Source organism: Carassius carassius, chromosome 42 (assembly GCF_963082965.1).
Source record: "Carassius carassius chromosome 42, fCarCar2.1, whole genome shotgun sequence".
NCBI classification, from domain to species: domain Eukaryota; kingdom Metazoa; phylum Chordata; class Actinopteri; order Cypriniformes; family Cyprinidae; genus Carassius; species Carassius carassius.
Window position 1 is genome coordinate 801,160 of NC_081796.1, and position 13,439 is coordinate 814,598.

Genomic DNA, 13,439 nt, shown 5'->3' on the forward strand with positions numbered 1-13,439 from the left:
CCCTGACTTAAATGGCCTGCTTTAAGGGATTTCTGACAGTCTTTTGAAATGGCTGTGGGAGAATATCTACCCGGATGTTGTCTTTAGATGCCAGCCAGGGATGCACGCAAGCGTCTGAGTTCATATGTTTGTGGTAATCCCTGGGGTCGGTGAGTTTGTGGTCAAGCGGTTTGTTTATTGCTAACTAAAAATGTCCCCGGCCATGCTCAGTAGAGTAGAACATACCTTCTTAGCTGGATCAGGACTGGCTCAGTCACACAGAACATAAATATAAGAGAGCCACACACACAAACTGTGTGTGTGTGACAGCTTCTATCCGTCTCTTTATTGATCAGGAGCTGCCTGATGGCCATGTAGCACACACTTTCATACTCGAGATCCATCTGATCACACTTCAACGGAGGACAGCTAGGAGGATTTAATTACCCTTTCAAAACCCAAATGTTCTCAGTTTTGTTTTACTGAAGTATTAGCTTAGTCTCAAGTGCTTCCCTTAAAAAAGAACATCATTTTGAATAATGTAAAACAGGAATAGACATAAAAAATGAACACAGGTAACATATCAGGCAATAGTAGTTCACAGTCCTGTCATTATTTATTCCTCCTCATGTCATGCCAAACCTGTATTACTTCTGCCTAACACAAAAGAAGATGTTTTGGTTACCGTTGACTTCCATTGTGTGGAAGTATTTAACATTTTAGATTAGATATGCCATATGTATACATCAGAGGTGTAAAGAGAAACGGAAAACCGTACTTGAGTAAAAGTACAGACACCTTACAGCAGAAATGACTCTATTACAAGTCACTGATCATAAAGTAAAAGTCTTAGACTATCTGATTTTAACAGCACAGAAGTATTTTACTGAATGTAGCCTCAAAGATGCATTAGTACTCAACCATTGATAAAGAAGAAACAGTTGATTTGTGAGGAGAGCAAATACAAATGAACACCTTTAAAAAAATCCAATAAATCAGTGTCAACACAACCGCCTCTAAAACAGCTACAGACACTCAAGTCTCAGCGAAGCACAAGTGCTCGAAAACAGCATAAATAAACCAATATCCTTCAAAAAGATCTCTTTAATTTGATGGATAAATAAAATAATGTTAATAAAATTAAAAAGGCTTCTTGCACTAGACGTGCTGGTTTGAGCCTCATTGCCGGCTGCAGTCATGTCCTCATCTCGTGTATAAAACACCAGCAATTCACAGACACCTGCTAATGCACTCGCATTCACGCAGAGAAGCCTGTGATAGGTTTGGGTGAGTGAGGGCGAAACACACAAGATATATCACCGTTAATGCCTGAAGATGGAAATATCGCTTCTTTTGTAGCAGAAATAAACTACAGCAGAAAAAGTTGGGTGCCATGCAAAAAGTAATTAAACTCATAAACTCAATATATATTATATATATTAGGAGCTTTAAAGTATTTTCTTTCTTATAGGTTACTGATAAAATAATAAAATAAAAATGTGTGTTTTAAGATGTGCATCTCTAGATATCACAACTAAAGGTATAAATAGAGAGCGTAAAACCCAAATAGGTTTGGGACTGGACTGTTAAGAAAGTCCTAGCATACGCCCTTGTCACTGAGATGTTGCATCTCTGTTATTGAAGCAGTCCTCTTCCACACTGAACAACATGAAAGGCTGTGATATACCGCAGCACATCTGGTGGAGGAAAACACCAGGCCTTCCCAATCTGTGGCACAATCACAAGTTCCTGACTGATGAAGGGGCTCATCAGAGGATCTAAACCACACGCTCTTTATCCAATCAGTTATCTGGTGCTGATGTTGTGTTCTGCCCACTGATGCTGTTTGCAGGAAATCAGTTCAGACTAATTCAAATGTGAATCTGGTAGCTGTTTTGTGAGTTTTGGAATGGATGGACTGTACACTAGTGCCCCTGAAATAAGTTTAATATTCAGACCCCATGAACTTGTTGAAAGTGAAGAGAAATTTACAAGGGATTTGAGATTCTTGACTCCTGGGTCTAATTTTAATGCAGTACATCAACTCCCATTGAAACCTCGACTTCTGCTGGTTTCTTCTCTATTTAATCTTCAATCCAGTAACAGCTTTGCATTAGCATTTCTCACATACTCATGAAGTGTCTTTGAGTGTCTGGTGTTTTGCTTGTTATCATGGATATCGCAGTCAAAGCCACAGTCAAACAAAATGTTCCCATGGCCTTTCAAATGTGTTCAATGCCTAGTGTCAATGTCTCTAACATTTCATTATGGTTTTATGGGATAGTGCTCTACTATAGAGAGTGATTCCTTGTGTTTGGTTTGCCCTGGACAATGCTTTTCCTCAGAATAACTCTTGTAAAGTAGATGAACACTTTGTGCAATGTGTGTTTTGAAAGACTGGCTGTTTGACATGCAATTACATCTAATCCGACATGTTCCATGTTATACTCTTTACACTATGGTACTTTTTGCACTGCTTAATAAACATGATTTACAGCATTTTTAGGCATTGATGAATGATGAACTACATAAAGTGTTTTCTGTAAGTATAGGTTTGTGTGTAATGTCTGCATTGTCTCGTAATCCAGTACACGGCCACATGCCATGTTTATTTCCATGTTGTGTTTTTTTGCTTACGCTGTTATTTTCTTCGCTGCAGCCTGTGGTTTGTTGGGCAGTGTTTTATGCTAAATGAGAGCTTGTAGATTTCACTGAAGCAAAGCGAGAAAATAAGACCACATGTCATTTGGTACCAAGCAAAATGTCCCTCTTACCAAGGAGACTTTTATATGGTTGAATAAAAGGGAATTGTCGTAGTCTGTAAAGTTATAGCTTGGCCAATGAAATCCTAGCAAAATAGCCTGACGCATGTTGTTTTATTTATATAAATTTATGCATATTATTTAGGGTGTGTCTGGCTGAGAAGTTTATGGAGGAATGTAAAATTCTGGGTGGAGTTTTAGGTTAAATGTGAATATTTTGCAGAAAATATGAGTTTTGCTTAAGCTGTAACTTTAGAGGTACAACATCTTTTCACTTTGAGAGTTTTTTTAAAGGGACAATTATGTACCGTATTTAGCCCTTAACGATTCATAGTAATACTCTAGGTACTCATATGCACATTTTAGGTGTAGATAAGGTAGAAACTTGTCTCTACTGTCTCAGTGACAGTAGTGACAGTTTGTATGTTTTTGTCTGGTAGAACTGTGACCAGCAAGACGCTAGCATTGCTAGATAATTGCATTAGCTCTGGGTACTTGGTGGTTTCTTAGTGTATAGAGTCAAAAGAGCTCATATTAAAGTCTATATGATGCAAGATAATCATCCAATTATCTGATGATGATTATTATCAAGATACTGCTTCTTTTTTGGCATAATAATGTCAACAGAAATCTTTATTTAAGAAACATGGTTATGTTGGTTTTTCAGAACATGGCTCAAACGCCTCCCGATGATAGAACGCAATAGGCCTTTCCATTATTCTGTAGTAGATGCTTAATCTCAGAAGTGATGCTTGATTGTTTCTGAGAACGCATCTTAACACCCCTGTGAACAACTGTGTGCTGATCTGATTAGTTTAAGTGAGTGTGTAACATCAGAGGTATAATCAAATGAAACAGCCATCTTTGAGTAATCATGTAAGCAAACTGATTCTGAACTGTTTAGAATAATAGATAGTTTCCAAAACAAACACATTTGAATTCTCTTCATTTAACAGGACTCTGAAGATTGACATTTTAGGGAAACGACTGGAAGTTTGGTTGGGAATGTCGTGGATTCTGAAGAGCTTTCCAGCACTGCTCTTATTGGTGTACTCACATGCCGCAGAGGATAATGACAATCGAGCGGGTAATGACAGTTTATTAACCCTTTGAGCGATGCATCTGATCTATTTAGAAGAATGAAAGTCAACTAAGAAATAGCCAATTCATATTTTGAAATAGAATGTTAAATTATTATCAAATAATTTTCCTATGCACATAATAATTTTTTTTTATGAATGTGCCCTCGTAATCTTTATTAAAAACATCTCCCACCTTCACAATGACTGGGCAATATTCCCTTCTCTCCAGCAGCATGTCATTCACATAACTTACACTTTTTCCTTGTTTGAGAAGCCGTTTTAAATATAAAACAAAATAGAGGATAGTTGATTGCAATTTCCGTTTCATGATGACTTTAAGGTTTTCGAACCTTTTGAGGTGCCAAAATAGGCAGCATTTTAAAGCATCATATTTGTGCAAAAACTCCATGTTTTGTCCAAAACTGTAAAGGATGCTCCAAAAGAGAGATACTTCGGCAGGGTAGAATGCATTTATTCTTCACAGAGAATCCAATCCATTAATGCATTTCAATGAGCTTAGTAAAATAAATCTATGAAAAATGGCAAACAGATAAAGTGAAATGTTGGCAATATCAAAATGCAACATGCCAACTTCCAAGATGTAACCCTATATGCAAATGTAGTATATGTACATAAAATTTCCATATATAACACATATTGTAGAAAAAACCTATTTGAAACCTATATGGAAAAGCAACGTTTTGTGCTGTTTTGATGGATACTGTCAATCTCTGTGTGAGATTTAGTTCTAGCCCAGTTCTTGTCCTCATTCTGTAGGCTGCAGCACTGCTGTGAATGACCTGGTCTACATCATGGATGGCTCCTGGAGTGTGGGAAGTGACGACTTTGAAACAGCCAAGCTCTGGCTTATCAATGTTACCAGTGGCTTCGACGTGAGTTCACACTACTCGCAGGTGGGTGTAGTACAATACAGTGACACTCCCAGGTTGGAGATCCCTCTCGGTCTCCACAAGACCACTCGAGATCTCATTAAAGCCATTGAGGACATCAGCTATTTAGGTGGCAACACGCAGACGGGCCGTGCCATCAAGTTTGCCGTGGACCATGTCTTTGCATCTTCGCAACGAAGTGACGTGAAGAACCGCATTGCTGTAGTGGTGACTGATGGAAAGTCACAGGACGATGTTATGGATGCTAGCATTGATGCGCGAGCACAAGGGATTAAAGTGTTTGCGGTGGGCGTTGGGACGGAGATCACCACATTAGAGCTAGTTACCATCGCCAACAAGCCAGAGGGTGAATACGTGCTGTATGCGGAGGACTACACCAATATCGACCGTATCCGTGATGCTATGGAACAGAAGCTGTGTGAGGGTGAGATTTGCATGCGTGTGAGACTTCCCATAAACATTTACCACGTTAAAACTAGGTTTTGGCATTACCAGTCCACTCCTGGGCGTGCAGTTCTATCAGTGAACCACCAAAACACCACAGTCCATTCATGCCCAGTGACAGGGAAAGCCACAAAGATCGTGGGCCAAACCAGCGGCATGATGCCATGGCAGGGAGGAACTGAAGGGGAGTGGTAACAGGAACCCGATGTGGCTTTGCCTACTGTTAACCACAAAGCAGCTGGCAGCTCTGGTTTGGAGTTGTCACTAGTAGCAGGCATGTAGTTTCTGTAGTTTACCTACACCTCATCGTTTGGCAAAAAATGTGTCAGTGCAAGGTGTCAAAGGTACAAAAATGGTACTCATGTAAGAAGATATTTACTGTACACATTATTTCAAACCTCTCCCCATTTTATAAACTTTGCCCCCTTCTAAATATCTGTTTAGTCCCAGTATAACAAGTTACAATTTAATTGCGGTGCTTCTAATTAAGTGATAAAAAACAGTTGCAAATGTCTTATACTTACACTTTAAGTTTGGTTGCACTTTATTTTGATGGTCCCCTTTATACTTTCTGTTGACTAAAGCAACTACATGTCAGAGTATTAGAGTATTAGTAGACTAGGGTTAGGATTAGTAAAATAGGTTGACATGCACTTGCAAAGTTAGTCAACAGAATGTTTTACATTTTACTACCAAATTATATCTGTAATATCTAATTAATTGAGCATACAATGTAAATTATTTTCCTTGACATTGCACGATTTCAGGGCACATGCGTTCCTGATAATGGGATACTCAACCTCACATACCACTCTGATCTTAGAGATGTGCATTTAGTGTGCGTTAAAGGGACAGTTGACTCAAAAAATGAAAATGTGATGTTTATCTGCTTGACCCAGGGCATCCAAGATGTAGGTGACTTTGTTTCATCAGTAAAACACATATTATGATTTTTATCTTCAGTTGTTGCAGTCTCTCAGCTGCACAATGCATGGCAAATGGTAACAAAATCTATGAAGGTAAAAAAACATGCACAGACAAATCCATATTAAACTCTGCGGCTCGTGACGATGCACTGATGTGTAAAGACACAAAACGTTCAGTCTGTGCAAGAAACTGAACAGTATTTATATAGGCTTTTTGGTTGCACTTTATTTTACAGTACGTGTACTAACATGTACTTATAGTGTACCTACAGTGTATTTATCTAAGAAAGTTCTGGTAATACAAGGTAACTACATGGGGTAGGGTTAGGTTTAGGGGTAGGTTCAGGGTTAGTACCTAGTTAATACATAGTTATTGTAATTACTATAATAAGTACATAGTATGTACATGAGGAACAGGACTGTAAAATAAAGTGCTACCGGCTTTTTATTACCTCTGTTAACACAATGTCCGAACTATTAGAACTCTCGTGAACGCGCTTCACAGCAGCAAGTTTGAGGCATTCTTCTTCTTCTTGCATTATGGCAGATTGCAGACTTATAAATTCATTACCGCCACCTGTCTCTCAAGTGGACCTATGACACTCCTTACTGAGATAATTGATAGAGTGTCAATGGTCCATTAGCTAAATTTTCTCATGAGATTGTTTTATAAAACTATTTTACTTGTTTAATGAGAGGAATACTGTATGGTATAAAAACAAGTAGTGATCGATTTTCATCAATTGTCAAATCTGCCACATTAAATATGCACAAGTAGGAAAAGTTTTTGAAAAAGTAAAAAAAAAAAGAAGTTTTCCTGTGAGCAAGCTTATTGTTTGGCTACAGATGACTTTCACTATAGCACAGCAGACATATGGACTACTTGCGTGGTGCTTTTTTTTTGGAGCAGGACATCTCTTTATACTTACACTTTATACTTTAATTGAATGGAAAAGACCAGGTGAGACAATTTTCTAAATATCTTATTTTGCAATCCACAGAAGAAAGTAGGTCAGTTTGAAGAATTTTCATATTCAATCCCTTGGATTATTTTGGCACCTTTTGCTTCGAAATATGCTTTTAACCATTCCTATGAATCGGGTGGATTATCACATTTAGTGAGGCCACATGACATAGGCCTATGGATTGAAATAAATGTGAGAAAGCATAATTTTTTTTTAAATGCTGGTTTTGAAAGCTTAAGATGCAATGTGTGTGGTAATGTTTTTGAAATAACATCCATGTTCAATGTGTTCTCATGCAGAATCGGTTTGCCCCACTCGTATTCCTGTGGCTTCCCGTGATGAGAAAGGCTTTGAGCTGATATTGGGCATGAAGATCCATCAGAAGGCTAAGAAGATACAGGGCTCATTAGTGTCAGAGGCAGCATATCTGCTGGACAAGAGCACCGACATTACTGAAAACACCAGGCTGGTTTCAATCTAATCATAAATATTTAACATGTGTTTAATAATGCAATTATTGCTGATTCTGCAACTTTTTAATCACTTTCTAGAGCTCCCATAATTTTTTTTTTATTATTGATGTTTTTTATTGTGAAAATGTATTCATCTGCTTTAAATGTGTTTTAAAGGGAGATTTTTCCCGAAGGTCTTCCTCCCTCCTATGTGTTTGTGTCGACTCTGAGGCTGAGAGGGTCTTCAAGAAAGGAAAAGCTGGACCTGTGGAGGGTCCTGTCAAAAGACGGACAGATTCAGGCGGCTGTCACACTCAACGGACTGGACAAATCTGTCATCTTCACTTCCACTGACACAGTTAATGAGGAACAGATTGTTACTTTTGATGCACAAGACATTGAGGTGAGTGAAATCTTCCAGCAACATTGTTGACTGAGTGGTGCACTCTGCGAAGCCACTGGTTCTGAACCTCTGACGTTGTGGGTTCGAATCCCGGAAGGTTAATGTTTATGGAGCAGCTGTAGCCTAGTGGTTAGAGAGTTGGACTTGTCAAGTCACCTTTATTTATATAGCGCTTTAAACAAAATAGATTGCGTCAAAGCAACTGAACAACATTCATTAGGAAAACAGTGTCAGTAATGCAAAATGTTCATCATTGGATTCAGTTATGTCATCTCTGTTCAGTTAAATAGTGTCTGTGCATTTATTTGCAATCAAGTCAACGATATCGCTGTAGATGAAGTGTCCCCAACTAAGCAAGCCAGAGGCGACAGCGGCAAGGAACCGAAACTCCATCGGTGACAGAATGGAGAAAAAAACCTTGGGAGAAACCAGGCTCAGTTGGTGGCCAGTTCTCCTCTGACCAGACGAAACCAGTAGTTCAATTCCAGGCTGCAGCAAAGTCAGATTGTGCAGAAGAATCATCTGTTTCCTGTGGTCTTGTCCTGGTGCTCCTCTGAGACAAGGTCTTTACAGGGGATCTGTATCTGGGGCTCTAGTTGTCCTGGTCTCCGCTGTCTTTTAGGGATGTAGAGGTCCTTTCTAGGTGCTGATCCAGCATCTGGTCTGGATACGTACTGGATCCGGGTGACTGCAGTGACCCTCTGATCTGGACACAGACTGGATCTGTTGGCTACGGTGACCTCGGAATAAGAGAGAAACAGACAAATATTAGCGTAGATGCCATTCTTCTAATGATGTAGCAAGTACATAGGGTGTTATGGGAAGTGTTTCCGGTTCCGGTTTACCTAATTAATGCAGCCTAAAAATCCTTTAACGGATTTGGATATTAAAAGCATGTTAGTATGTTATGTGTAAGCCAGGTTAAAGAGATGGGTCTTTAATCTAGATTTAAACTGCAAGAGTGTGTCTGCCTCATGAACAATGTTAGGTAGGTTATTCCAGAGTTTAGGCGCCAAATAGGAAAAGGATCTGCCGCCCGCAGTTGATTTTGATATTCTAGGTATTATCAAATTGCCTGAGTTTTGAGAATGCAGCTAACGTAGAGGATTATAATGTAAAAGGAGTTCATTCAAATACTGAGGTGCTAAACCATTCAGGGCTTTATAAGTAATAAGCAATATTTTAAAATCTATACGATGTTTGATAGGGAGCCAGTGCAGTATTGACAGGACCGGGCTAATATGGTCATACTTCCTGGTTCTAGTAAGAACTCTTGCTGCTGCATTTTGGACTAGCTGTAGTTTGTTTACAACCACCCAATAAAGCATTACAATAATCTAACCTTGAGGTCATAAATGCATGGATTAACATTTCTGCATTTGACATTGAGAGCATAGGCCGTAATTTAGATATATTTTTGAGATGGAAAAAATGCAGTTTTACAAATGCTAGAAACGTGGCTTTCTAAGGAAAGATTGCGATCAAGTAGCACACCTAGGTTCCTAACTGATGACGAAGAACTGACAGAGCAACCGTCAAGTCTTAGACAGTGTTCTAGGTTATTACAAGCAGAGTTTTTAGGTCTTATAATTAACACCTCTGTTTTTTAAGAATTTAGCAGTAAGAAATTACTCGTCATCCAGTTTTTTATATCGACTATGCATTCCATTAGTTTTTCACATTGGTGTGTTTCACCGGGCCGCGAAGAAATATAGAGCTGAGTATCATCAGCATAACAGTGAAAGCTAACACCATGTTTCCTGATGATATCTCCCAAGGGTAACATATAAAGCCTGAAGAGTAGCGGCCCTAGTACTGAGCCTTGAGGTACTCCATACTGCACTTGTGATCAATAGGATACATCTTCATTCACTGCTACGAACTGATGGCGGTCATATAAGTACGATTTAAACCATGCTAATGCACTTCCATTAATGCCAACAAAGTGTTCAAGTCTATGCAAAAGAATGTTGTGGTCAATTGTGTCAAACGCAGCACTAAGATCCAATAAAACTAATTGAGAGATACACCCACGATCAGATGATAAGAGCAGATCATTTGTAACTCTAAGGAGAGCAGTCTCAGTACTATGATACGGTCTAAATCCTGACTGAACTGTCCTCTCCTATAGTAGAGAATGAGTGGAACTGTTCCTCAGGGGTCTATAGTGCACTGTCTGATGCGATACTGTAGCTGACGGCTGTAACCCGAAGGTCGCAGGTTCGCGTCTCGGTACTGGCATGAGTTGAAGGTTTGAGATAGTGAATGAACAGTGCTCTCTTCCACTTCCCTTGAGCAGGGCACTGAACCCCCAGTTGCTCCCCGGGCGCTGGATCTATAGCTGCCCACTGCTCCGGCTGTGTGTGTGTGTGTGTGTGTTCACTGCTCTGGGTGTGTGTTCACGGTGTGTTCACTTCTCACTACTGTGTGTGTGCACTTGGATGGGTTAAACGCAGAGCACCAATTCTGAGTATGGGTTACCGTACTTGGCAAATGTCACCACTTTCACTTCTGCAAATTGCTACTGCTATTTTTTTGTGTAACTTCACAAGAGAAGCATTTGTCATGAATCGTCCTTACACTAATGTAACAGATCTATTTAAACAGAAGTTGCCCCTTTAGACAGCAGAATGTAGAAATAAGCTGCTTTATGACAGCTCCTTTCAAATCTGTGACTTGGCTATATTTGTTCAGTAAAAGCAATTTCCTGTTCGAAATCCCATGTCACTTTTTCCACTAATGCTCCTCACTTATTCACTTAATACACATTCTCAGAAATGTTTTCATCATCCCTGTTCCAGCAATTATCATCCTGTACCTGTTCCATGTCTTCTTTTGCTCTTAATGCCAACACCAAGTAGTTCTGTGTGCAGTTTTTCTTGCACAGTTACATCTTGCCAAGAGCCATTTTCCTCCATCACGGCCCCTCATTCATGTAGAACCGCTTGTTTTGGAAAATTGTCAGACTCCTGTGACATTTACGTTCATGGAAAGTGCATCTTTAATCAGCACAGACCCATTTCTCAGAGTCTGAATTGTCCTGCAGGCTCTTTTTGATGGAGGCTGGCACCAGCTGAAGGTTCTGGTTAGACCCAGACGTGTCTCCTATTTTCTGGATGACCAGCAGATCCAGGATGAGGCTCTGGAGGCTGTGGTTCCCATCTTCATTAACGGGAAGACTCAGATCTCCAAACGCTCTGGCTCTGATGCTACACTTCCTGTAAGTAGCTTCCTGTAGTGTACCTGAACACTGGATATTGCTGGCAGCCAGAGTCATTACTGAATGGCTGTGGTTGGGCTGCTTTTCTTAGTTTCTCTTTGACCTCCACAGACAGAAATCCAGAAACTGAGGCTTTACTGCGACCCCCAGCAAAGCGAGAGAGAGACAGCATGTGAGATCTACTCTGTGGTGAGAAAACAGAACACAAGGCGGGCTTCTGACCAACAATTCCTTATTGAAAACTGAAAATCTGTTAAATATCTTGAATGGGCTAAATGTATTTACACCTTTTAAAAAGGTCATGATGTACTTGAGCACAACAGACAAACCATGAGCTCCAGTCTTGTTAAGCAATGACATGTTTCTGTAGATTTTATAAAAAAAAAAAAAAAGAAGAAAAAAAGAGCTCAACTGTTCACTTTCACAAAGCTTTGTGAATGACACAATCAAGTCTACACAATCCCTACACTTCTATATTTTATTATTAAATAGATTTCAAATAGTGGTATTTCACAGTGGACCCTTTTCACAGACTGATGATTCGTTTCTACAGTTATTAAAATTGTAAACCTAGCTAAGCTTTCCTTTTTTATGCATATTTTCATTTTAATGTACATTTATAACACCATACTTAATAAAAGATGTTTTTTGCCATGGAATAAGATCAAATTAAAAAGGTATTTTCAACATTTTATTTTACGCACACGCACACACAAACATACACACGCACACGCACACACACACACACACACACACACACACACACACACACACACTTTTTTCTTGAATTAAATGCTGTAATGTTTTGATTCATCTCTAATTTGGCTGATTTGGTTCAAGACTCTGTATTAAAGAAATGCATAATGCAAAAATACTTTCAGAAGCAATGCCTCTGATCAATGTTTACGACCGATTGCAAGCTCAAAGACTTGAATGAATCTACAATCTGCAGACAGATCAGACAAACTAACTCTTCTTATTCTCCTTGTTGTCTTACAGGATGATGAACGGGTAAGTTAACGTTTAACTCTTACTCTTGTGAATTCACTGTCATTTGAAAGAATTTAAGTGAAAGCAGTTTATGCCGGTGTTACTAGTGTCCTCTGGATCGTGAGCCCACGGATGAGACTGAAGAGGTGTGCGACTGCAACCAAGGCCCGCCGGGTCCAGCAGGACCTCCAGGACCCAGGGTCAGTCAGGATCATTCCTGTTTATATACACACAGTCGGTTATTTACAGCCAAAGTCTGATCTCAACAGGGTGTGCGCGGAGAGAGAGGAGGGGAAGGACCTCCGGGCCCAGATGGTAAGCCTGTGAGTAAAACCTATGTATTCAGGATAGGAGTCTCTTCTGGCCAATCTGTGTGAACTGTACGGCTCTGAAATGTGTGTTTTTTTCAATAAAGGGACCCCCAGGTTCAAGAGGAGAGCCAGGAGATCCAGGTATACCTGGAGAGAAGGTGAGATGTTCGGTTTCATTTAATACAGTCAAACTGAAGAGCATGTGTGAGAGTCACTTCATCAGTATTTCATTTGAGAAAAACTATCGCCGTATCATTCACACAGAGAAATTTAAGGTCTTCACAGCCACCCGTCAAAATAAAAGTTCAGTTTCAATAAAAATTTGTGACAGAAATACATTACTATAGTACAGTACAATGTATATCCTGATGTAATAATACTAGTCAAACTGTGAATAATTGCACAGTTTTCTTCCGTTTTAATTTTAAACCGTAAACCTCTGTTGTGCAGTACCTGTTTTAAAAAAAAAGTTGTTTAATTTTAATTCGATTAAAAACTAAATTAAATAAAAGTTTTATGTCTTCATTTGGTTACCAGAAACACTGAAAAAAAAAAAAAAAAAAAAAAAAATATATATATATATATATATATATATATATTATAAAGAATAGGGCCCTATTATTGTAAATAAAAAATAAGAATAATAATAAAAATTAATATAATAATTAATAATAAGAATAATGATAATATGTTAGTAAAATGCAATTAAGCCATTACAATGGAATCCAGAAAAAATAAAACTGAAAACACAGAATTTGGTACATACAAAAAGGAACTTAAGATAAAAAAAGGAAAAAAAAGGGGAGAACTATTATTAACTAACTATTTTTTGTATATTTATGTTAAATTGTAAACGTTGTAAAAGCAGTAAATTAGACATATTTGAGGTCTAACATGTAATTGACCTGGAAATGAAAAATGACATGAAATAACATTTAGAAAAAAATAAATGGGAAAAAACTATGATTTCATAGTGCGCTGCATTGCTAAGCAT

General features: G+C 38.7%; 1 protein-coding gene across 1 annotated transcript in view; it reads left to right on the forward strand.

Annotated features, from left to right (window-relative positions):
• The first annotated feature begins 3,701 nt into the window (after nucleotides 1–3,701).
• si:dkey-225n22.4 (collagen alpha-1(XXI) chain) overlaps nucleotides 3,702–13,439 on the forward strand; it is a 45,223-nt gene continuing 35,485 nt past the window's right edge. Inside the window, exons 1-10 of the mRNA XM_059535178.1 lie at nucleotides 3,702–3,828; nucleotides 4,601–5,158; nucleotides 7,369–7,534; nucleotides 7,699–7,924; nucleotides 10,971–11,144; nucleotides 11,256–11,333; nucleotides 12,144–12,155; nucleotides 12,242–12,334; nucleotides 12,404–12,457; nucleotides 12,550–12,603. Coding sequence (XP_059391161.1) covers nucleotides 3,747–3,828; nucleotides 4,601–5,158; nucleotides 7,369–7,534; nucleotides 7,699–7,924; nucleotides 10,971–11,144; nucleotides 11,256–11,333; nucleotides 12,144–12,155; nucleotides 12,242–12,334; nucleotides 12,404–12,457; nucleotides 12,550–12,603 — 1,497 coding nt within the window. The 5' untranslated portion in view covers nucleotides 3,702–3,746. The remainder of the gene's footprint in view (nucleotides 3,829–4,600; nucleotides 5,159–7,368; nucleotides 7,535–7,698; nucleotides 7,925–10,970; nucleotides 11,145–11,255; nucleotides 11,334–12,143; nucleotides 12,156–12,241; nucleotides 12,335–12,403; nucleotides 12,458–12,549; nucleotides 12,604–13,439) is intronic.